This window comes from Amphiprion ocellaris, chromosome 14 (genome assembly GCF_022539595.1).
Source record: "Amphiprion ocellaris isolate individual 3 ecotype Okinawa chromosome 14, ASM2253959v1, whole genome shotgun sequence".
Lineage (NCBI taxonomy): Eukaryota > Metazoa > Chordata > Actinopteri > Pomacentridae > Amphiprion > Amphiprion ocellaris.
The window spans coordinates 13,563,062-13,587,061 of record NC_072779.1 but is presented as its reverse complement, the minus strand read 5'-3'; the positions used below and the strand labels follow the sequence as shown (position 1 = coordinate 13,587,061).

The 24,000-nt window shown below is 40.0% G+C and overlaps 4 protein-coding genes across 9 annotated transcripts; 1 reads left to right on the top strand and 3 right to left on the bottom strand.

Annotated features, from left to right (window-relative positions):
- Nucleotides 1-690: 690 nt before the first annotated feature.
- zgc:153704 (Lipocalin-like) lies at nucleotides 691-2,843 on the top strand. The gene is made up of 6 exons (XM_023278140.3): nucleotides 691-898; nucleotides 1,796-1,935; nucleotides 2,028-2,107; nucleotides 2,191-2,304; nucleotides 2,396-2,497; nucleotides 2,585-2,843. The coding sequence occupies exons 1-6, from the start codon at nucleotides 806-808 to the stop codon at nucleotides 2,602-2,604; spliced, it is 549 nt and encodes a 182-aa protein (XP_023133908.1). The 5' UTR covers nucleotides 691-805; the 3' UTR covers nucleotides 2,605-2,843.
- LOC111573810 (zinc finger X-chromosomal protein) lies at nucleotides 2,837-14,240 on the bottom strand. Of its 6 annotated transcripts, none has more exons than XM_023278135.3 (8): nucleotides 13,798-14,240; nucleotides 10,879-10,975; nucleotides 10,235-10,549; nucleotides 8,812-8,961; nucleotides 7,816-7,944; nucleotides 7,589-7,723; nucleotides 7,303-7,446; nucleotides 2,837-5,674 (listed from the first exon to the last, which is right to left on the bottom strand). In XM_023278135.3, the coding sequence occupies exons 2-8, from the start codon at nucleotides 10,943-10,945 to the stop codon at nucleotides 4,374-4,376; spliced, it is 2,241 nt and encodes a 746-aa protein (XP_023133903.1). In that variant the 5' UTR covers nucleotides 10,946-10,975; nucleotides 13,798-14,240; the 3' UTR covers nucleotides 2,837-4,373. The 6 variants fall into 6 exon arrangements, with proteins under 6 accessions (XP_023133903.1, XP_054873145.1, XP_023133904.1 ...); XM_055017170.1 differs by having other exon boundaries at nucleotides 10,235-10,363; XM_023278136.3 differs by lacking the exon at nucleotides 7,589-7,723 and having other exon boundaries at nucleotides 13,798-14,236.
- Nucleotides 14,241-15,357: 1,117 nt separating this feature from the next.
- LOC111573818 (diamine acetyltransferase 1-like) lies at nucleotides 15,358-17,057 on the bottom strand. Its single transcript, XM_023278148.3, has 6 exons — nucleotides 16,829-17,057; nucleotides 16,669-16,720; nucleotides 16,478-16,558; nucleotides 16,292-16,393; nucleotides 16,107-16,147; nucleotides 15,358-15,991 (listed from the first exon to the last, which is right to left on the bottom strand). The coding sequence occupies exons 1-6, from the start codon at nucleotides 16,892-16,894 to the stop codon at nucleotides 15,824-15,826; spliced, it is 510 nt and encodes a 169-aa protein (XP_023133916.1). The 5' UTR covers nucleotides 16,895-17,057; the 3' UTR covers nucleotides 15,358-15,823.
- Nucleotides 17,058-18,262: 1,205 nt separating this feature from the next.
- prdx4 (peroxiredoxin 4) lies at nucleotides 18,263-22,890 on the bottom strand. The gene is made up of 7 exons (XM_023278133.3): nucleotides 22,599-22,890; nucleotides 20,777-20,894; nucleotides 20,562-20,678; nucleotides 20,224-20,346; nucleotides 19,801-19,931; nucleotides 19,606-19,640; nucleotides 18,263-18,375 (listed from the first exon to the last, which is right to left on the bottom strand). Exons 1-7 carry the CDS (start codon nucleotides 22,798-22,800, stop codon nucleotides 18,325-18,327), a joined length of 777 nt encoding a protein of 258 aa, XP_023133901.2. The 5' UTR covers nucleotides 22,801-22,890; the 3' UTR covers nucleotides 18,263-18,324.
- Nucleotides 22,891-24,000: the final 1,110 nt, after the last annotated feature.

The window sequence follows — 24,000 nt, the reverse complement described above, 5'->3', positions numbered from 1 at the left end:
ATCAACTGTACCAGAACAGTCACTTGAGGTGAGACTGTTTACAGGTCAATATTGGAATAAAATTTTAAACTGAATGTGTTGACAGTTCTCTTATTTACGCTATTTCCATTCATGAAGGCAGTTCATGCAATTTGGAGACAATTATTTACAGATTTTAAGCCCATAAAGAGACGCTACAGTTTCCCATTCATCACATGGCGAGGTACGATTAGGAATCCAACCTGCAGGGGCATTTGTGTTGTGTCTGTGCTTTACTGCTGCAACTGCTGACGGTTGAATTTGATTCTGTGGTCCCCGCCGCAGAAAGCACTGGAGGCCAGCCGCTGCCTTGTTTACCGATTTTGGGTACTGTTGTTTTTTGTTTTTTTCAAAGCTGATGCTGAAAAACAGGAAGCTGCAAAATGAAATTACATGATCACTTCACTGAGAACACATTATCTGGGCTCCGGCTCTAAGTTTGTGACAGACAGGATATAATCTGTGCTCACTTGTTATTCAGGTCATGCAGTTTCTTTGCATGTTTCTCCTGCCTACTGTCACGGTTGATTGAATCTGCGCTGGCAGGGCTCAACCTTGTGGCTGTGAAACTGTGCATGTGTTTGTGTGGAGCTTCACGTGTTTGAACTCATCCCAGTTCTGGGGATTTGTGTGTGTGTGTGTGTGTGTGTGTGAGGGGAAAGGTAGCCCCACTCTCCACTATATAAAGGGGTCGTCAGGCAGAACTTCAACAACAGATTTTAGGATCTTCATCTGCGTTTTCTTCTCTTGTTGCTGTTTTCTGCACCGACTGTGCTCCTCAGTGGCGATGACTTCACTGCTGACCCTGCTGGGAGCTGTGCTCTGCTCCCTGGCTGTTTCTTCTGAGGTCATTCCTCCAGCAGACTTCAATTTACAGGGGGTAAGAGACACGACAGGTGCTATAACTCTCATTTTAGTCAGTATATAGATTTATGGCAGCTGTATTCATTTAATTGATCAGAATGTTGTAAATCCAGCTAAGTTGGCTGCTGCTTGAGCACCAAGTGGAGTAAAAGATAAAAGCCTACTGAGGGCACTTTTAAAGGCTAGTAATTTGTTAAAGCAAGTTATTTAATGACATACATATTAGACATTTTGCTTAGAATGGGTGTTATATAGATGATTTCTACAATTCTATAATTTCATTTGGCAGACACTTTTATCTCGACCTATGTACATCTGAGAGTAGATTCCACAGAGGCAATATTCCTGCATGATTTCTGCATGGACATAACATGCACAGTTCAATGTTTAGAGACTTTCTGCTATAATATGGTATGGAAAGAAAGTGGCTTCCTGCTATAATCTTGGTACTATGAGAAGGTCTACGTGGTTTTGCAAAAGCTGGTTTTGCTGGAAGTACATCGACTATAAATCACATGCCCTATTGTCAGTGTGGAACTCCACCATTCATATAAAACAAACAGACACAACCTCCAAATGTATTCAAGAGCAGATTATGCACAAGATGCAACATACATTATTATTATTATTTGGTATCAAAATAAAAAAAACTATCCAGTTACAGATGTAGGTAATGCATCAAAATGAATGCAGCTCAATGCCCTGGACAGACTGTAGCTCTTAAAATGAATAATATGCAATAGTATTTTAATTAATAAGCATTTTTCATCTATAAAGGAAATTTATTTATTTTCCCCCTAGTCTTCCATACACTTTTTTCAAATGCATGTCACAGCAAGTGTTATATCAACAGATACTATGTCTTTGTGTGATTTCTGTGATTTTTTTGTGTGTGTTTTGTGTGTATCCACAGATGTCAGGAAAATGGTACCTGATTGGATTTGCCACTAATGCCCAGTGGTTTGTCAGTCGCAAAGGCAGCATGAAGATGGGCATGGCTATGCTCACCCCAACTGCTGACGGGGACATGGACATATCGTACTCCAGCCTCAAGTGAGTGTGAGACGACAGGCAGGGAGGAAAGACGGTCTGATCTGAATAAAATGCTTTACAACAAGAGACAAACTAATCATGTTTCGATGCAGCTCTGATGGCTCATGTTGGAGAATGAACAATCTGGCCACGAAGACCAACATGCCTGGCAAGTTCACATACACAAGCCAACGTAAGTGCAGCCACACACATGTAACACACAGACACGTACGCACAGTTGAACCAGCGATGCTATTTCTGCTGTTCTCTGGTCAGGCTGGGGGAATGTGAATGACATGCGGGTGGTTGACGTGAAGTACGACGAGTACGTTCTGACTCAGACCATCAAGACCAAGGGAGATGATTCCACCGTTGTCAACAAACTATATGGTAAAGTCACATTTAGCCGTAATGCTACACTCCATCCGATAATTTCAGTGCTTTTACGCAGACTGCAGCAGATTAATATGTGGCTTCACAGGACGTGGAGTTGACCTCAGCCCTGAGCTGCTGGAGAAGTTCAGGCAGTTCTCTCTGGAAACTGGCGTCCTGCCTGAAAATATTGCTTACCTTCCTAAAAACGGTACTTCTAAAATCAAGTTTTGTGCAAAACAACCAGCGACTATGAGTGACATAAGGCACTAACCACCGTCTGTTTCTTCTTCCTCAGAGGAATGCCCAGCTGAATAATTTTCTGTCCTGCTTGTACTGTCAGAGATGTTTTCTGCGGACCTTAACATTTGTGGTGAAAATCCTACATCTTTCTACATCACTGCTACAAACTGAAACATTTCAGTTTAATTCTGCTCTTTTAAATGTTAAGGATAGATCTTAATGATGTAAAGCCGGGTTTCAACATTGTGCTGTCATCTGCCTGCAGCTGTAACTGAGAGCCATCTTGGCAAATAAAACGACAAACGGCTAAAATACTTTGCTTTATTATCTTTTTTTAACAAATACGCTGAAGTACATCCATAACAACACAGTTGAGATTTCCTTTTTATCAAGTGTTTACATCTACACGCTTTGTACAGATTTGTATACAAAACAATAATTTACGTCCCATAGAAGTCTAGTTACACTTACCTATACAACAACTTGTAAATGAAATAAATATAAAAACAGAAAAAAATCACAGGTGATAACAAAAAAAATGTAAAAAGCCAAAGTACATGTACACCACCAGCACCTGTCATCTGAAGTTGCATCTAAAAAGATATACATTTTCCCTTTCTACTGGCAAAAGTACATCTGTGTGGGCGAAAACAAAGTGTTTAGTCCATAGTATCATAACAGCAGCAGCGGATATACTGTTCGATTCCCATTTAGACGACACAGTTATATTGGGACTCTGATGTGAAGTTTGTATTTTTTAACCCAGCCTAATATTGATATCATACTGGTGTTTGTAGATGGTGTTTCTTCTCTGAATTAACAGATATGTCAATTCATAGATGCAAAAAAAAAAAAAAAAAAAAAATTTGTATGAACAGCTCATCATGGTTAAAATGTTGAAAACGCACGCAAGGAGGCAACATTGTCTTTCTCACACGGAAGCTGCTGTTTCAAATTCATGGGATTTCACTCCCCAGGTAGCATTAATGAGTAAAATACTGTCAGTCAGGACTTCATCTCTTTTCTTTTGGGCACTTACTCTGAATAACTTACAGTACACTTACTGACTTCAAACAGAAATATTGGACATGTGATAATCAAGCAATGTGGTAAGGATCGCGTCACGGTTTATGTGTACATGTGAAACTGCTTCTTTTCTCCGCACACAGTCAGCATTGTGTTTCCTTAACACAACAAAAAGCATTATGTTACAGAGTGGTGGGGGTCAGAGCACCAGGAAGCACAACAGTTGCTTTTTTTTGTCCCTCACATTCCCACTCGCACTCTCTCTCTCTCACACACTCTCACACACACACACACACACACACACACACACACACACCACACTCAGACACAAGATTTTACCAAGTGCTACTGGGAACAGGTTGCTAATCCATACTGCTGTGTTAAGTACATCTTAACAAAATGATGCAAACATTTTGAAAATTACACTTCAGCTTTAAGACAAATAATTAGGACCATCGTGATTGAGAACTGATTGCTACCTGCAAAATTAAAAAAAAAATGTGTATCTACAAAGAGATGTCTGCACAATCTGTCATGCACACTGTCACCAGCAAGGGACATGCAGTTAAAAGTGCAAGTCTACAGAGGGGCTCGGTTGCTAACTCTGACAGAGCGTTAATGTTATGTACATGTGTTTACATTTCTGAACAAACATTAGGCTGAGGATCGAAAAGAGCAAAACAACAGAACGGACTAAGTGCAGCACACACCACACTGTTTCAATGTGAACGGTGTCGCGCTGAGGGTGCAGTGATTGGGGTGTGATGGATGTTTCAACATTGTTCTTTGTTGTGGCACAGTATTTGGCTCGGTCAGAGTCACTCTGCCTGCACCACGTCCTTGTGGTGGCGCATGATATGCTGGTTCTTCTCTGAGGGTCGCCGGAAGCCTTTCGAACAGATCTCGCAGCGGTGTGGATAGTCTTTTGTGTGAATGGAAATCACGTGTCGCTTGAAACCCGATGCGTCCCCGGTGCTGTAGTCGCAGTACTGGCACTGGTAAATTCTCCTTTCTTTTTGTCCTTTGCCAATAACTACAGTCACACTGCTGGCTAAGCTGGCTGCACTGACTCTAGCTGGTGGACCGGAGGCGCTCGACCCGCTAGGCGCAGACTTTTTAGGTGTTGCAACAGGAGTGTGTGTCTCTGTCCTCTTAGCCTCACTCTTTTCAGGTGAGGCCTGCTGCTCCTTTGTGTGGACAGATAAGATGTGGCGACTGAGAACAAAAGGATCTGCAATTTTAAAGTTGCAGTGCCGGCACTGATGGAGTTTCTTAGTGCGGTGGGATACTGAGTGCTTCTTCAGTTCAGACGGCCGGTGGAAGCCTTTCCCACACACAGCGCATTTGTGTGGATAGTCCTTAGTATGAACAGATATGATATGGCGTTTTAGGTCACTGGAGTTGGAACTTTTGTGATCACAGTGGGCACAATGGTGGGTCTTATTCTCCTCGTGTGTTAGTCCGTGCTGCATTAACTCCTCCTCCTCTGCAAAGGTCTGGAAACAGCGCTCACATTTGTATGGCATCTCTTTGCTATGCTTAGTCTTGATGTGCGTTTTGAGATTAGAGGAATCGGCCGACTTGTAATCGCAGTACAAGCAGGAGTAGGGTTTCTCGCCAGTGTGTGTGCGCATGTGTTTCTTCAACTCTGATGGATGTCGAAAGCCTTTTCCACATTCCACACAGATGTGGGGGAAGCTTTTACTGTGAACGGCCAACAAGTGTCGATTGAGCAGTCCTTGCTCAGCAGTTTCATAGTCACAGAACTTGCATTTATGCATCTTGGTGGGCGGTGGAGGTGGCTGGTTCTTGGGCTCCCGGTGGTGATGCTGCAGTCTGTGAGAGAACAGCGCCGCCTGCTGGTGGAACTCCTTGCCACACATTTCACACTCAAAAGGGGCCTTGCTGCTCAGAGCGTGCACCTCCATGTGGTTGTGGAGGCTGGCTTTCTTGTTGGTGGTGAACTCACAGTCTGTACATTGGTACTTTTTCCTGGTCAGAACATCCTGGTGATGATTCTTAGTGTGGCGCTTCAGAAAGCCTCGCGACTTGAACTTTTTACCACAAAGCATGCAGGGGTAAACTGTCAGCGGTTGACCATATGGACCGATGATGATGGCTGGAGACAAAAACGAAAAGAAGGAGAAGGAAATGACTACACAGCAGTCTTTTGTTTTGTCAAGTAAACGTTAACTTTGTCATTTTAGTTTTTTAGTTAATATTGAACAATTTGCTTAAAACGGTGGCAAGTACCTTTAGGTGTATTGGTGAAATATTGTTCTATCATTCATATCAATGACATGTTTAACTTAGACTTTGTGAACATCATTAATGCCACCAGGAATCCAGACATACATAAAATGAACAAAGCTACAAAAACAATTACTAGGACAAATTGTCAGTGCAGCAACACAATGAATCAAGTGCAGAAGGCCTCAAAACCAGAAACAGAGCAAATATATTTTACTTCAATTTAAAAATGGTTTGATTTATTAAGTCATGTCTTGGTTTGCTTACATAAAATTCCTCTGAGTTCTAGCATCATGATGTTACGATGTACATGTTTAGGGCAGAGTTTTCTTTTTGCTTCATCTTGCAGATGATATTTTTTTTTATGAAACTGAACAAACTCTTGTAGAAGCCTAAAATGTAGCTAAGGTATAAACTACTCCAACAGCTGAATAACTATTCAAACAAGAGTGCACAATAAACGTATGTCAAGGACACAAGTTTGAGCTGCAGCTAACTCACAGCCACAACTCAGAAACAGATTAACTGTTCGTGCTTGTACACAGTCTCACAGACAGACGTCCTGCATTTAAAGGTGACAGTAAAACACAGGTTTCCCATCGTCAAAACATCATTCAGTTTGATTAGCAGTAGTAGCAAAAAAATCAATCGATTTCAAACTGAAAACACAATTTGAAACAATGCAATTAGCAAATCACAAAGGCTACAATTTAGGATATATTTTATGCAGTAGATGGGTTTAAACTGTTGGCTCAGTGGTTCTCCAAATTCATTCTGTTCACGCTTTTGATGCCTTGTCATTTAATAATGCTCTATCACATCATTTAAATATATTTATCTGTTTATTCAGTGAATACTGCGCAATCACAATATCTGTCAGGAAAAGCATGATTAAATTTTTTCGCCATGTCGGTCAGCCCTAATCCACAGAATAAACTAGTTGCAGACCATCAGTGGGGAAGCAAAGTTAAAAAATGTATGATTTAATATTAACTACTAGAAAATGTTAATCTCAAACTGCTATCCAAGACAAATGATTGATCTGTACAAAACCTCTATTGCCCACATATGTTCATGGAGTTTGTGTCTTAGTGCACTTACAACATAAAAATGTTGTCAGGCTGGGTGAATGTGAATGACATACGTGTGGCTGATGTGAAGCACGAGGAGTACGCTCTGACTCAGACCATGAAGACCAACGGAGATGATTCCACTTTTGTCAACAAACCATACGGTAAAATTGCATTTAGCCATAATGTTAAAGAGTGCAAACTTGACATCATTTGAGGCTCTGATCCCATTTGTTGTGAATTTGTTAATAATCCACGAAATTAAAACATTACCAACTAGTCAATAATAAAAATGACGCAGTGGCAGCTTTCAACATTAATGCAATGTTCCAAGGCTTCTTTATAAAGGTGCCATGACAAAGGGCATTCACTGTTTGCATTCAAAACTGCCCTGGGAAGGCAGGCTTGATCTCTGAGTTATCCTTACCTGTCTGGACCTGTCGAGGCTCTGACCGTCTCTTGTTCTTGCTGCGCTGTCTATTGATTTCATCAACCCCATCCGACTCGTCAATGTGCAGCAGAGCCGAGGCTGCACCGTTCCGGTTTTCACAACTCTCGCTGTCCTCTGCACCTGCGGGAGCAACCGAATGCCTTTACACGAAGACCAACCAGACCAGCAGGTGTCAAGCTAAAGCCAAGACACTCAGAGAGGTGGGTGATGCACAGGCTTCGAGTGTTGTTTTAAAAGCAATTTAATAGACAAGGGTGCTGACCATAAGCAGCTGCCCAGGCCACAGGCATGAAGTCCTTGCTTAGAGACACGCTGTCATACGAGCGGTCGTGAGTTACTGGCTCTTCGCCTCCTACCACCACCTCCATATAAACCTCATCAGTCACCTTGGACCCACCTGTAGATGAGCCCAACATGTACAAAACCAAAAAACTAGTGACGTTCAGTTTCATGACAGCCATCCCTGCTCGCTGGCTCCAGATGACTCACCATGGCTTCCTTGATTGTGATGAGAGTCCCCGACAGACATGTAAACCATCTTCTCTCTGAGTGTTTGGCCTGAAGACTCCGTTAGCGCCATGGTCTCTGTGTCTCCGTCACTGATGTCAACAGACTCTCCTGCAGAATAAAAACAAATTTTAAACCCTCTACTTTTTGTCAAATATGCCACAAATTTTTTGTCTACTTGTGAAAAACAGAAGTCTCAAACTCCTTCTAGGGTCTCTCAACTTTTCAGCAAGTTAAATTTTAGATTTCAATGCAATTTATGTGATTTTCATGATCATACGCATTAAATAATTATTATTATTATGTATTTACTAAATCCCACCTAATAAAATAAATGTAAAAAAAATGTATGCAACTTGGATGAGGAACGGTACAAAACAGAAGAGTTAACTAAATAAACCTGATGAAGTTTCAGCTAAAATCCTCACATCTCTAATGTGATGCAGCTTTCTATCTGCTGTAAGTAGTAGTAGGGACTATGCTTGCTGTAAGTCTTCTTGTACAGACTAAATCATCATAAAAGGGTCACCTGCACTTACAAAATGCAGTGACAACATTCTGACATGCAGTTTTTAATTGTGTAACTTCTGACAGTCCTCAACCTGAGCCTATTAATGCCTACACCAAGATGAAATATTTAAGGCTACTGAATATGTAACTTAAGACTTTATACAGCTGAATGCAAAACTTTTTAAAGACCCGTTTTAAGCTCAACAATAGAAAACATTAATTAGCGATAACATCTGTTTTTGTAACAAACATTTTATCAAATTCATTTTGCAGAGTAATTTATGTAACACAAACTACTACGCATAGAAAAGACTGGAGTAAGTTTCCCTGTATTAATTGTTTTTAAGCATACTGAAGAATGTTCTAACTAAGACAATTTAGAAGTTAAATCAATAAAGGGTAATTTGAGGAAATCCCGAGGTCAGTGGTAGTCAGCCTATAAAGAGTGTGGAGTTCACCTCTACTCACCCATATCATCCTCCCCAGAATCAGCCTTGAAGATGTACACCTTTATCACCTCCTGTCCATCCTCATCCTTCTCCACTTCCTGGTCCTCCACAGCTCCCTCCACTGTAACCTCAGTTCCATCTTCAGACACCATTTTACCAGCTTCATCCACTAGTGAAGGGGACACACAGTACACTTCATTAGAGATGTGTGGGAGGACATTTTCAAATTGTCTTCTTGAAAGCATCAGTGACAAAAAAAAATCTATCTCAAAGTACCATTGTGTACTGTCCTGAAATCCACTACATTCAGAAAAGATTAAATTCTAACAAAAAAGGCAAATTAGTGTTTCATACAAGCACTGCGGTAAAGTAGCACTTTATGTTGTAACACAATACAGTGTACAGTGAGCAAGTTAGAGCTACATAATTGCTGTTAATTACTGCAGAATAAAACTGGCTGCTTGAGATAAATATGTGACTGTAGTATGAGATTTAAATAATTGAAATTTACATTGTTCTAGTTTGTCAAATAGATTTAAAGGGTAGATGCACAGAAGTGTCTTCAGCAAACAGCGTCAATATTCTGGACACAAGGTGTCACAAGTTCATCGTTATCCAGCCATCAACAATCAACCAGACTTCTTTATTAAACGGAGTTGTAATTAGACACTGCACTTTATATCAACCTGCACAGGAAACACCAATTAAAATAGACATTGTGGCCAAAATGTGCACATTTACAGTAGAGTACTTTGATAGTTAATAATGAGTGTTGCACAAAATATACAATACAGCTGCTGCCTGGCAACCACTACCAACCACATACTTTCATAAAATCCTGTAAAGGAAACACTGTACACTTACATTCACATTTAAGAGTATAAGGCTCCATGTACACTTTATCCAAGTGTCTCATATCTACCGTACATTAAATTCACATGAGACTTACGACACAGGAATCATGGTCAGCTCTTCTGCAGTCTATAAGGATGAGGTAGTACGCCTAAAGCTGTTTGGTAACTGCCCAAAAACGCTACAAGAACAACAACTTTTCTATTGTACCAATTTAATCACCACACCTTAGCTTCTGTTATTTAAATACACAAAATCTAACAAAAGTACAGAAATGAACTTGTGAGTTTCTGTGTAACTTTAGCTGTCGTTTTCAGAACAGAGATGACAAATCATGGATGGACAAAGATCAGATTCTAATTGGCCCTTTACTTTGACTGGCATCTTCACACTTTGGTGGAGATAAAGATTAAATATGAGTCTTTGAGAGATGGAAACTTTTACCCTTTTTCAGTATCTGACTAAAATGTTTTTCTACAGGTGATTTGAGCAACTGCATTTCAGATCCATGTCATATTGGAAAACAATCCAATGCAGCCAAGACGCAAACAATGGCTAACTGTGAATGCAGCGCAGGGCAGTCAACTTACAGGATATCATTAGATAATCTCCACAGCCGTCTTGGTCGTCCTCCTGCTGCTCTGGGTCCAGCCCATCTTCAGGGATGTCTCCCATGGCAACACCTTCCTCCTCGCCCTCCAGAGCCATCACGCAGGTTTCTACAGCAACATCTTCATCTTCATCGCAGTGCACATACTCAGATACCACATCCTCAACAGCATCCTGGATGACTAGCTCGTCTGGGGCAAACCTGTGAACTGCCATGCCTTCCCCCTCGCCTTCTGACACCAACACAGTCTCTTGAAGCTCCACAACAAACTCCTGCCCGCCGGCACCACCCTCATCTGGAAGAAGCAGGATTACCCAGTTAACCAGATAACAGTCATGAGGCACAGTGTATTGTGTGTCAGAATGATTCCTACGGCACATTAAACGTTTATACTGTTTTCTCACTGGTATCATGCAACTATAATATTAACTTGCCATGAATGGCTATAACATATTGTTCTTTAGTACACTTTACTTATGTCATTCAAATATTTAAAGTTATCTGGTTATCCAAAAAATCCTGCTTCTTAAAATACCCCGATTCTATTTATCAGAACTCACACAAACCACAAACATACTTTGTGCAAATAGAAACACAAACATTAACATAAGCATGGCTAATTACCCGATCCGTGTAATATTATTTTAGGCTCTTCAGAATGTATTGCAAGCCTGGTGACATCCTCATCCATTGTCCTCGCACTGCATTTGTTACTGGAGAGCTGAAACCAAATGACAAAAAGCTTAGATCTCTGGTGGCCAAAACTGTTGGAAGCAAAGCTCGACAGAAAAACATTGCAAATCCCTGCAATTTAAATAATGAACAGATTAGTTAATAATTAAATGCTCTTACACACAAAAGTAACTTCAATCGGTCTGTTGGTACATCCTCATACATGTTAAGTAATTTCTCTCAGTATGGTACTTGAATATTGCTGCAGACTGGACCAATGTACTGCTGGTCAATTTTCTCAGACAACAGACCTTAATTGCATTATATAAAATGATATATATATATATATTAGTATCTGTCTTTAAAACATTGCTTTGTTTTGTATGCTGTGCAGATTGAGATCCAATTATATCACGCATATAATTGGATCTCAATCTGCACCCACAAAAGCAATACTAATATGTGTTCATGGTCATTAATGTGATGTGAAACAGTTTTGATTTCATTGCAGAATCACAAGATGCAGGCGCAAATGTGACTAACACAGTGTGTTAACCAATATATAAGCAATATCTTTCAAGATGCACCCTGGGAAAGACATAATGAGCTTGTTATCTAAGGCTTGTTGAGGAAAAATGTGGTGTGAATTGGTAATCTAACAATATAATGTGACTCACATGATACAAAGATCACTGGCTTGGCACTTCACAACTACTGCAGCATGAGCATCACCTTAACAGCTAAGACATATTAGGGGTCAACCAAGACAGTCTTTCAAGGCCGAAATGATACAGATTATTAGTGTTCAAGGAGAACAATAACCTGTATTTGGAACTGATATACATTGGCAGTAAAAATAAAAATATTGGTGTCCAAATTTTGAACAACATAAACCTCAACAGTGCACTTCATTGAAACTCTTATTTAGATTGTACACATATTTGATGAAAACCTAATATGTCAACCTTTATCCTTCAGTATTGCAAGGTAAGTATTAGTGATGCTTTACCAATCAGACACCATTGCGGACAGGACACTGCTTGAGACAGCAGAATGGTATCAAGACAGAGAGAGACGGCTGCATGACAGCCAAAGTAGCGCACGTTACAATTAACTTATGCTATTGGGAATCTTAAAAATAATTTTAAAAGAAAAAAACACACCAATGATCTGAAAAATATTGACTGTCGAATAAGATAACTGGTCAAACCAATGAACTGGTCAACCCCTAATACATAATTATTTAAGATATCTTTTGCACCACATACTGCTTGTATAGGTTTATGGGTTTCTTAGGACGTGATGACACAAGCATAGCATACACTTTTCTGTTAGAGACAGGCTAAATATCAAATCTCAATTCTTGTTTTGATTAAAATAAAATATCTCCTGCTGTATCACCAAGTATCAAAAACTATCAAGCATCAAAATCTAGCATCAAGTGATGGATTAGTAATTCATATCTCACGGTATGTATTCTGTGAATCAGCACTAGTACAGAAACTTTTCAAACAACCTTGCCTACAGTGCTCTGCTGTATCCTCTTTTAGGTGCTGCAATTAGTCTGTTTGTCCGTGGAAGGCTAAATTTGCTTTATTCACATATATTTACATGCACACAGCATAATTTCAGCTTGCAACAAAAATCACAAACCTCACCTCAGTGGCAATTTCGTGTTATAACTGCAATTTAAAATGCATGATTTCTTAAAGGGGAATATTAAATCGTTCAGAACACATTTGGGAAAATTGATTTTTACGCTGTTAGTTTGTGTCTGCGGCAAAGGACAGCAAGTGAATTTGACCAGTGGCATAATTGCTATCCGCATCACTACTTACAGTCACCAAAATTAAAATCACACATTTCCCCACAATAATCCTCACAGCCAAACTGGCAACACCTTCATCACTGCGAGATCAAGGCGAGATGATGAGCGACCAAAAAAAAAATCTCTCCGTGAAACAAACACAGGGGGGATGCAGAGATGTAAACAGAAAGCGATGTAGCCAGGGTGCCATTTAATTTCCACTGAATGTACCATCCCCCACCTCCAGGTGGAAAAAGATGACAACGGTGTGTTGAGATGTGGCGCACAACAGAGCATCAGTGAGCTTAAAGACACCAGCTATACATTAAAACATGCACTCGTGGTCGGACTAACTTGGCTGCTCACCCATGCGAGACTAAATACAGCGCAAAACCCGATGAGATGATCCACGGTAATGTCTCCAACTGACCACTGGAGTAACGTTAGCACTGATCACACATGCAAAGACCGACTGTCACGGCCAAAACACACGTTTGGAAAAAGCTGGCTGCACCGACATACATGGAGGGTGTAAAAAACACAAAATAATGATGTAAGGCTCCGTTAGGTACACACTGATGCGGCTCTGTAGTAGCCAGCTAGCAGGAGGAGGGCTAAACATACACACACACCTTTTCTACAACCAATATTCATCACAGCAGCGTCCGCCATTTTGTTAGCTTCATGTCTGGACGAATGCTAATTTTAACATTTACTATAAATACTCCTTGGCTGTGAGAATTTATTTAATACGTTTCAGTTGAAGGCTAAACTCCACAATAACTGATAGAATCGATAACAAAAGACCAACAACAACCGGCGGATACAGAAACGCTTTGTATCGGCAGGTTAGCTAGCTAACCGGATAGGCCTGATTTACCCATTACGGCCTCTATTGAGGCCCGGGCCCGAGAAGAAAAGGCCCAACCCTTTGCGGCCTCTCAGTAAGAAGAAAGAAATAAATTAAAATACTACATGCATGCAAAAACAAAGAGCCACGAACAAATACGAATGCAAACAGAGCTCTGAAAACGGGCGCCCCGGAGCACGAATGAGCCGCGTACCAGATTTATGCTGCAGGGATGGCCTCCGTCCACTCCTCGGCTTCCCAGGCCGCCTGGTTCCCCCAGACTCGGGCAGGATTCAGTCGGGAATTTTGTGTTATTTGGGCGGGCCGGAGAGGAGCAGAGAAGGAGGGGTTAGGGGTTGTTTCTGGAGCACCGCTGAAAGCAAAGCAGGACGTCTGGAGCCAGATCTTGTCATGCTACAGCCCCACGCTCCTCCAGCTCCGAGGCCGCCGTCAGCACGACACGTCACAGCCCGAGAGCAGCAGGAAAATGCGGAAGGGTTGTGGTGGAAATCACCGCGACAGGCACCAAACAGGCCATAATCTAGAGACCACCGTTCACACGCTCATGGCAAAGCGTGCACTGCGGTGTTCATTTTAATTAGTTTGTGTCCTAAGGCTGGCGTGTAGCTTCAGGACCGCTTCGGATCCCCAAACATCAACACTGCAGCGGTGAGGTGGACAATAAAAGGCGATTAAACTATGACCTCCAGACGGAGAGCAGACAACATTTAAACAAACCGCTCACTAGTTTGCAGCCAGACTCCTCATCACTGCCGGAGTTTCATCCTCTGAGTGGATGAACAGCCGTTTCTTCTCAACAAACTCAACTCTCTATAAATTCTCATATCTGCTGCTTGTCAAAATGAACTATTTCCATTCAAACCACAAGTTAACAACTGAGCAAAAAAGCATGAATAAAGTCAATGAACTGTTATGTTTATACTTTTGAAACACCAGAGGCAGCTGGACAGAAATACATCTATTCACATTTACCCACCATTTTGAAATATGCTATACTTTCACTCAATAATAGACAAGGTGGCAACAAATTTTTCATTCTTCTTCAGCCTGTTAATTATTTTCTCCATTAAGTGATTTCATTGTTTTCTTTAAGATGCCAAAAAATGGAGAGAAATGTTGATAAGTAGGTCCTTAAAATATCCTGTTTTGTCCACAGCCCAAAGATATTCAGTTTATTGTCATGGAGGAATAAAAAAAATCTGAATATTTTCAATTTTAAGAAGCTGGAAACAGAACACTTCAAATAGGTTCATTGATTGACAGTTAATTTAATAGTTGATATCTAATTTATGGGTAGTTGCAGCTTTAGTGGTGTAGTACATTTGATTTAGTATATGTATTTCCTTCTGGAATAATAAATTTCAGTTTACTGTATTTTGCCTTGTACATGGAAAATTACCTAGCTGTGTTTATGAGACATTACACAGTTTACATTACCTGTTATCAGCTACTCAATTGGTTTTTAAATTAACTGTTTGTAAACATTAGAATTCTATCTACATGTTAATCAGTAATAGCAGTTCAATAACCTTAATTTGCAGCATGACAACATTCACCTGTCAGGGACCATTCTGCTCCATAACAGTATTTTTAATACAAGACGTTTACTTTTACATTTTGGTGTTTTTACTTTAACTTAATTAAATGACCTGAACATTTCCAGCACTGGTTATAGGTTACTCGCACATTAAGATTGTCTTATAACTTGGTAATAGGTAATAAGTCAATGGTTTATTACTGTTTGAGTCAGAAGTTAGTTTAAAAATGTTTAGATTTATTGAAATACATGGAAAACATGTTGCAAAACAGTTAATTAACAAAATCACCTCCGCAAACAGATATTCATCCCAGAAATCAAGAACCAAAAAAGACTCACAAGATGACACAGGGCTTTGTGATGATTAGTTACAAAGGAAGAAAAAAAATCTAGTTATTTTTCTCACTGTTTTCCTTTTACAGGCCCCTAAACCGTATTCAATTGAGAAATATCTCTATACAATTACTGCATTATTCTAAAATCTCAATGTTTGCTCACTGAACAGCAGAGGCCAGTCTAACTTTCAGATCACAGCAGAAAGTAGCAGAAATGTTTTATTATCAAAGGTAACAGTTGCCTGGTAAAATGATTTATTAAGCAAGTGCCAAGCTTTTGACCAAACACAACAGAATTAATGCAATCACATCGTCAACAATCACTGCAGGTTAATGAACAGCGAACTCTATTTGGAAGTCATCTTCAGCAGGTCAGCCTTGTCGATCTCGAAGAGACGCCAGCCTTCCTCAGAGGAGAGATCAGCAGCACCTCTTCTCTTGTAGAACTCGATCGACTTGGTGTTGTTTTCTGCTACGATGAAATGCATGCTGCTACATCGAGTCTTCACTGCCGTCTAGGGAAACAAAACATAAAGACATAAAATAGAACTGCATGTGAAGCATTGATGCAGCTGTCATTAAGGTGAATCTGTTGGTATAAAAGAATAACTTGTACATTTCCAACTGTACCTCACTAAGTCTTTTCAGGATCTCTGAGCCAATGCCAAGACCTGGTTAGAGACAAAATGTACAGACAGCAATTAAAACATTAACTGGCAACGGCAATAAAAAAGAAACCCCTTCAATGTTGCAAAACCTCTGTAACTTATTAACTTTTAGTACCGTCATATAATATTTCATGTCAACAGCCTTACCCCGAAACTCTTGCATGACAAAGAAGTCTTCCAAATAGAGCAGCTTCCCAATCCAAGGGTCATACGTGAAGTAATACATTGCAAAGCCAATCACAGTGTACTCTGGAAGAGAACATTGTGAGTTAAACTTTAATAAAATAAATAGTTCTTGAGAAATATGATTTTTTTTTTTGTTTTCATTTTTACCTTCTGAGCTCTGCTCTTTTGGTACTTCAGCAACCAAGCAGTGGTAGAACGGATGATCTCCAAAACCATCTTCAAGTAATTCTAGAAGTGGGACATTGACTTTATATGACTCTGTGAAGTGTGCAAACAGTTTTTTGAAAATTCACATTTAAATATTACAGTTGAGCATAAACCAAGCTAAATTACAGCACCTTTTTCTGTCAGTATCACCTTCTCTTCCATCTCTTCAAATTTAGCAAGTTCCTAAAAGACAGAAAGTAAGAAAGCCAATGAAGTTAACTTTAAATAGGAAGTATTGTGCAATTTGGTGTCCGCAGCTTTTAAAGTAAAAGTTTTTAACGTCCATCTTACCTTTATGAGTCGCAAGATATCGGACACGTCCTTTGGTTCAGCTCTCCGTAATATAAAACTGGCCATTTTCTTTTTTTACCCTTTTTCCCTTTGCTTACTAGTCCTCTGAAATTGAACAAAAGCAAAATTTGTTTCTTCATTCGCTCCTCAGGAGTTTACCCCCCGACAATGAATAAAGACAACCAGCATAAACAGAACTGGGTCAGCCTAGTCGCAGAGTGGTTCTGCAGCCTCTGAAACGTCCCTTTTATCTGTTCCTGGAGGAGGCAGAGCTATATGTTAATCCATATATAGACAAACTGACTCTTTACATCCGGTTTCTTTTCCTTTCTCGCTGACTCTATCTTTAAGCTCATTACTGTACTTGATTAGAATGTAGTTTAAAAGGTAAACATTAACCAGACCTAAAAAAACCAAACACATGACCAGTGCACACAATGTTTGTCGAGCTGAAGAAAGAAAAACTCATACTTAAAATGAATTATTTAGTTTTTATACAAATACAACCTTTAAGAAAAAGCAGGTTTTTCTACTGTTGGTCACATGTGCTTCTGCTCTGCAAACATTCAGACACTTGCAAACTGTCACTTGCATAAATTAGAACAACAAACTTTTATTGATGTGTTGATTGCCCCAGTTACATAATGTGCTGTATAAATTTGTGTACCTCCAAAAAAGTGAACAAGAGAAATGAGTTGGGAAATTATGGTCACGAATGAGCAGCTAATAAATTACCTCTTGATATAGCAGCTTGTTTTAAGCAGCTGAGTTTTGTTGCTCAAGGGTAACTTTTCTGCTACTGCAAACAAACCACAAACCAATAGGTTTGCGCAAGGTTGAAGACTGATCACTTTCATTTCAAAAAGTTGTTTAATTTGTGCATAAGTTATTTTGGACTCTACCTGCTTGGGGCCTGTTCACGTGAATTTGTAGTCAAATAGCAGATTTTTTTCTCAGAAATAGAACACAGTAGCTTTTCCTATAGTCTCTCATCATAAACATGTTGTTTGACACATTCTCTGTTGTTTTTCCCGTACAAATGGCTCAGCTGCACCTGAGGTGACAGTAAAGTTAAATATACACTGCAGTCAGACGCTTCCCATTGCAAACTTCATTTTTTGAGTAAACGCTTGAGGAAACTTGGCCTAAAGTTAGTTAGGCTGAAGTTAGTTTACAACAATGAAGACACTCTTCTGTGGTAATTGTGTATTTACATTCTACATATTACATGTCTTTTTTGATCTGTGCAATAAGTTACTACCGGCGAGCATTTGGCAGCCAGCCTCTGGGTGACTTTCAATGACAGCTGTTCTTTCCCACAGTGATGACAGCTTTGAAATTTTCTGCACTATAGAAGACGAAAGGTGAGAGCTAAACATCCCATGTTCTGTAGTGACTCAGTCAGATGAATTTAAAGATCAGACAGACAAAAGCTTACGAAAACACATTTTATTTGAACTTTCACTGGACTAAGACTGGGAAAACAGAAGCACAGATCAGTTCAGTTTATCAAAATACTTCAGCTTGCCTGAAGGGTCTGGAATGATCTGTGGGAAAGAAATCAGTAAATTCAGTAATAAGAAGCACACTAGACAGTAGAAATACACTAGAATATGCTACAAACTGGACTGTGACTAAAGTAGGCTCCTGGTAACAGTCAGCTATCAAGTGTGTCCCAAGTATTAGTTCAGACCGAGCTGAACTTTCATAAACATAAAAAAACTGTCCTGTGTGGACACACCTTTAGTCAAGTCAGGTTCAGCGCAGTCATCCATTAACTTATTTGTGAAATGTAAACTTATTTTTGCGGCACAGACTGAGATAGCATGTGATTTAACATTAAGAATTTACAAAGAAATGATACCCTGTCACACTCCTTTTCCACCAGCTAAAACTAGGTGCTGGTTGTGGTTCAGTGTTAGTCTGCCAACGTTTTAAGAATCAGTTTGATTGAGCGAAATGTACTAAATATAATACTACAAGTAAAAGATGCCCAAAAATGTATATAAAAGGAAAGTCTGTACTGCATAAAGAGTGAATTGGTAACTGTAAACCTGTGTTCTTTCCTAATAAAAATAAAATGTAAAAAAAAAAAAAGAATCAGTTTGCTTTCCACAGATTAGAGAGAAAATATCAGAGCTACATCATGACGTCACTGTATACGTCTGTTTTAAAGGTGATTTCACTGTTAAAACTCCCTCCAGTTTATTTGGTTGAGGAACAGAGTGCAAGAAGAGAGTTTGTCTCCCCACACAACACTGCTGGAGGCTGATGAAGTCATTATTTGCCTCATTTTCCATGTTGCTCAATGTCTAGTAGCGCAGTGCAGAAATGCTGTTGCAAACAGAAGTTGGTGTTTGTGAACGCCCCTCTGTTTGCCAGCATTTATATCTGCAACAGCACTTATGAATGCAAGCTGGCAATATTACAATATTAGAATCAGTGGGAAAATTAGACTCTGGTTTATACTTTTTCTTTTTCAACTGCTTTAATTGGTCTTGTTAGCGATGATAAACACATTCACAGCCGTTGCCATAAGCAATTCTTGGTTCCACAGCAGCAAAGCACTGTTGTCACTCTGGAATCAGTTTTCCAGGAGGACAGTCGGCCCTTTGGCAGTTCAAACATGGTGAACGGCATCAAATTTAGACACTGGTTCTAAACCAGCTCTTCTACTACCTTGGTGGAAAAGGGGTATCTGAAATCTTCTATCGACGAAAAGACAACACTAGTTAGTGGTCAAGCACCTGAACCAATCAACAACAAGAGATACTTACTGTGTCACTGCCTGGCTTCCATCCTGCGGGACACACTGTGAAAAACATTATGCAATTCCAGTCAGCACTTTAAGAAAAACAGCTCAAAGAATCACTGAAAAGTACTGCATTATTCCACTTGAGAAAAGTAAATGAATTTTAGCTGTTAATATAACTTAGCCTGTGCATGAAAAGAATGAAACCTGCTTCTTGTACCTTCTCCGTGTTTGTCTGTATACTGGAAGGCCTGAACCAGCCGCAGAGTCTCATCCACAGATCTGCCCACTGGAAGGTCATTCATGGTGATCTGCCTCAGGATGCCTTTGTCATCGATGATGAAAAGACCCCTGAGAGAGACATGGACAGATGACATTAGAGTATTACTTACTGCTTCTATTTTCTCTTCATGCCCACATGGTTATTTAAATATCCAGTTAGGGAGGACTTAAGTAACTAAGTTTTTTCTCCAAATTGTAAAGACATCAAAAGGTGATATCTGCAGTTTCTCATACTGGCTCCAATACTTTGTCAGCATGTATTTAAAGTTTCATTACAGTGATATATAATGAAACATGTTTCTTTATGTTGAGATGCTTGTAAACTTTGATCATGGCTATAAATATAAATGTGAAACTTCACCTCAGTGTGTGTCCCTGGTCCTCAAGGTAGACTCCATAGTCCTTTGAAATCTGGTGAGTGAGGTCAGACAGCAGAGGGATTTTCATTTGTCCAAGTCCACCCTGCTTTCTTGGGGTATTGATCCTGTTAAAGACAAAAAAAATGGTAGAAAAACTAAGTGTTGGTGGAAACTTTAGCAAAACGGTTCACACTAGTTAAAAAGTACATACGAAAGGTGAAATTAGAGCGGAGTTCTCGAGAACAAAATAATAAAACAACAATGCCTGGACGTGTTATTATTCGTTTGATCTTTAGCTAGAACAGCACTCTCTTGGTGTAATTGGGGACAGTGATCTTACCAGGCCAGATGGGTGAACTGGGAGTCCACTGAGCAGGCGACCACCTCCGTATTGATGGCACGAAACTCATGCACACGATCGCTGAATGCAATGATCTCAGTGGGGCAGACAAATGTGCTGCAAAAAAACACACAAACAAAAAAAAAAAAAAAACACATTTACCGATAGATATCCTCTGAGTGATTATGCAATTTGTGCCTCAGATGGTAACTTACAAGTCCAGGGGATAGAAGAAGAAGACGAGGTATTTGCCTTTGTAGTCTGACAGCTTCGTCTCCTTGAATTCTCCATTAATAACAGCTGTTCCCTCCCAGTGTGGTGCAGGCTTTGAAACTTAATAGAGAAGAAAAAAATGCATGATGAGTGTAATTTTAAAGCATCCATGACAGACATTTTGGTGCTTCAAGCGCTGAATTGACTAAAATGTAATTTAGCAAAAATGTACAAGGAGAAAAATAAACTTTTGTCTCCCCTTTGTGGCAGTGAGGGTAATTACACAAACACCTTTTTCTTCAGCTCTAACAAACAAATAATGGCTGTTTGATGTAAGACACATTACCACCAGAGCACCAGACGGCAGATCTAAATCTCTGGCATATGGTGACATAGGGAGATTTGCCTGGAACTGATTTTCACTGTGTGAAATTGTTTAGCTTAAATGTGGCATATGTATATTTGTCGCACACCAATATAACCTTTGATGCCACAATGTTAGAGAGGCATATATCTAAAGTGTACTGCACAGTATGATTCTAGTAGACACTTTTGAAGGTTCACTTTACACCTCTAGCTTTATTTTTATTGTGTGCAATGTCCAGATTCACATTTTTTTCTGCACTGTTATATTGCTTTGTATAATAAATGACACAGTAGTACAGTATTAATGCCTGAAATGCCTGAATGCTCTATAAAAAGTTTTGTAACAGATTTTTGCATGTCTTTTTCTCTCTGTCTTCTTATATATATAAACACTTTCTGCACAGTCTGCAGAGGTAATAGCAAAGTCTTTTCCTGCACTGTGTGTGATTGTGATAACTCAAATACATAAATCCTAACTGCTCCTGCTCTACATCTGTGCAGGTTTCCAGTGTGTAGGGTTTCTCCAGAGTCTGAATGATCCTTTGAGGAGGTAACCATGCCAGACAGAACACATGATTGGTCCACGTACACGAACAACATTGGGGCTATGTTACCTTATTTGGCAGAAATCTGGAATTTTCTTTGCATCTGATCATTTAATACACAAAAATGCCTACAATGTGCAAGTAAATAACATTAATATAATAAAATCAATAAAACTGGCCAAAAAAAAGGTCTGGCTTTTGTGTTGGCGATTTTCTTTTGGCCTTTAGTGCTGGCAAAAACCTCTTTTAGGTGGGCACCAAAAGTTTCTTTGTACAGAAAAAAACCCTTGACGTGTCATTATTTATTTAAAGTAAAAAAAAAAAATAGTGCAACAACCATGGGGGGGCAGTAGCTTGAAAACTAGACGCAGTGACCTGGGGTAAAGTCTAGCGGCTGATGATTCCATATGGCACAATAAATCCTGCTGTAGTGAAAAACTACAGAGACCATAAGTAATAATGACTGAAAGGCTTATTGTGAGGCCTCACGGATGACTTTTTATGGATGCCTTCTGGTGGTAAAGTGCGTGTGTAATTTAGTTCAGCTGCAGGTGTCATCAGGTGTGTCTCTGGACTAGTTTGGGTGCTGTGCCATACTGCATGTCATGTGTCAGAGGGGCGGAGAGAAGGGCACAATCCAGTGAACCTCATGGAATGACGTGTCCTACTAAAAGCATCGCATTTAAAGTTAGGCCTAAAAATGCAAGTGGCACTAAATCCTTCAAACTATCGGCTGAGAATGAAACTATGAGCGGGTCTAACAAAAGGCTGCAGGCAGCGTCTGTTGTCCTGACAGCAGCAGCGACACCACGAAGCTGCAGCTGTCAGGAAGGAGGAACAAAAAATCACTGCTCAGTTTGATCATGCAAATATTAATCTGCCACCACTTGACGAAATCTCGACAGAAACTCACTCTTGGCTTTGCTGAGGTGCAGGGAATGGTCTGACACGGGCACACGGAAAGCCTCTCCGGGATAGACGTGTCCTCCCGCGTAGTTGTGACACTGAGAGTTTTTCGCTTCCTCTGCAGATGTGAAAGCGGTGAGGAGCAGCACGGCGACGCACAGCGCACAGAGCAGCTCCTTCTTTACGATACTGTGCAAAAGAGCCTCCATGGTGCTGTCCTTTGAGACCACTGACTGGGAAAGTGTTTCAGACTTTAGGCAGGTACGGAGCCTTCCCTCTTCCTTGTCCTCTTCTTCTTCATTCAGGCTTTCCTGCAGCTGGAGTCCCCTACTGCCATCTCCTGGAGCTAATTAGCTCTCAGTGCGCGCATGCATTCTCCAAATTCCAACTTTCAGCAATGGCTTGGTATACAATTAAATAAAATCCTAATGAATCAACATGTTTTTTCCCCTACTTGGTGCATTTATTTTCTTCACTCCGTGCCCACGTCTTTCTGCTTCATCCTCCACATGGTTGCTTCCAGCTTGAGGACCCCACCTCAGTATTTCAGTCACTCTAACACACACCAAATCTGCATTACATTTCATATAAATCAGAGCAAATGCTACTTGTTACACATGAAATTAATGTTTTCATCAGATTCACTGGCAAATGGTGTCCTTCCAGCGTTAATGCCATCCATGTCAATATTCCACCATGCTGGAAAACTAACATTTAAAAGTGCTTTATAGGGATGCTAGAGAGATATCAGTACAGAAACTCACAGGACTTTCCTCCAGGAGACTGAACGTTATATGTCTAGAGGGATTAAATTTTGCTGTACTGAAATGAAAAAGAGACAAAAAAGGAATGCACACATTCAATATATGTTTTCATTCTCAGTTTAGTGACAGCAGCCAGCAGAGGAAAATGCAACCAAAATCAAAATGCATTTAATGTCTCCTACTAATATTACTTTTGATTTTATTCCACAGACATGGGTTCAGACTCGAACCCATGATTGCTGCCATTTACTACATGTGTTTCCCCTGCTCTTCTCCCCACGTTTCCTGTCTCTCTCCACTGTACACTATAACACAGGCAAAAAGGCCAAAAAAAAGAAAAACTAGTCAACATGGGGCAATATAGGCATGCACATATAAATAAGTGTGTGAATGTACACTGCCAGTCTAAAAAAAAAGTCGCCACCTGGATTTAACGAAGCAAATAAGTAAGAGCCTTTCATTGGATAATTACTGCAGTGATGAATGTTTCAGCTGGCAACAACTTTGGCTGATGCAGTGAGGAGCTTCTCATTCCTTAAACAACCGTATTGGAAGACATATCCTGTGGTCATAGAAAGGACATTAATCTGTCTCAGGGTCAAATTATTGGCCTGCATCAAGCAAAGAAAATAACTAAGGAAATTT

Coding starts and splice junctions, on each gene's coding strand:
- zgc:153704 (XM_023278140.3), top strand. CDS start 806: ATGACTTCACTGCTGACCCTGCTGGGAGCTGTGCTCTGCTCCCTGGCT. Junction 899..1,795: donor CAGACTTCAATTTACAGGGG/GTAAGAGACACG, acceptor GTGTATCCACAG/ATGTCAGGAAAATGGTACCT. Junction 2,498..2,584: donor TGCTTACCTTCCTAAAAACG/GTACTTCTAAAA, acceptor CTTCTTCCTCAG/AGGAATGCCCAGCTGAATAA.
- prdx4 (XM_023278133.3), bottom strand. CDS start 22,800: ATGGAGGCTCTTTTGCACAGTATCGTAAAGAAGGAGCTGCTCTGTGCG. Junction 19,932..20,223: donor GACCAGGGACACACACTGAG/GTGAAGTTTCAC, acceptor TGTCTCTCTCAG/GGGTCTTTTCATCATCGATG. Junction 19,641..19,800: donor TACAGACAAACACGGAGAAG/GTACAAGAAGCA, acceptor TGTTTTTCACAG/TGTGTCCCGCAGGATGGAAG.
- LOC111573818 (XM_023278148.3), bottom strand. CDS start 16,894: ATGGCCAGTTTTATATTACGGAGAGCTGAACCAAAGGACGTGTCCGAT. Junction 16,559..16,668: donor GGTGATACTGACAGAAAAAG/GTGCTGTAATTT, acceptor TCCCACTTCTAG/AATTACTTGAAGATGGTTTT. Junction 16,394..16,477: donor AAAAGAGCAGAGCTCAGAAG/GTAAAAATGAAA, acceptor GTTCTCTTCCAG/AGTACACTGTGATTGGCTTT.
- LOC111573810 (XM_035951839.2), bottom strand. CDS start 10,667: ATGATACCAGTGAGAAAACAGTATAAACGTTTAATGTGCCGTAGGAAT. Junction 7,945..8,811: donor TTCTGGGGAGGATGATATGG/GTGAGTAGAGGT, acceptor TTTATTCTGCAG/GAGAGTCTGTTGACATCAGT. Junction 7,724..7,815: donor TCACAATCAAGGAAGCCATG/GTGAGTCATCTG, acceptor GCTCATCTACAG/GTGGGTCCAAGGTGACTGAT.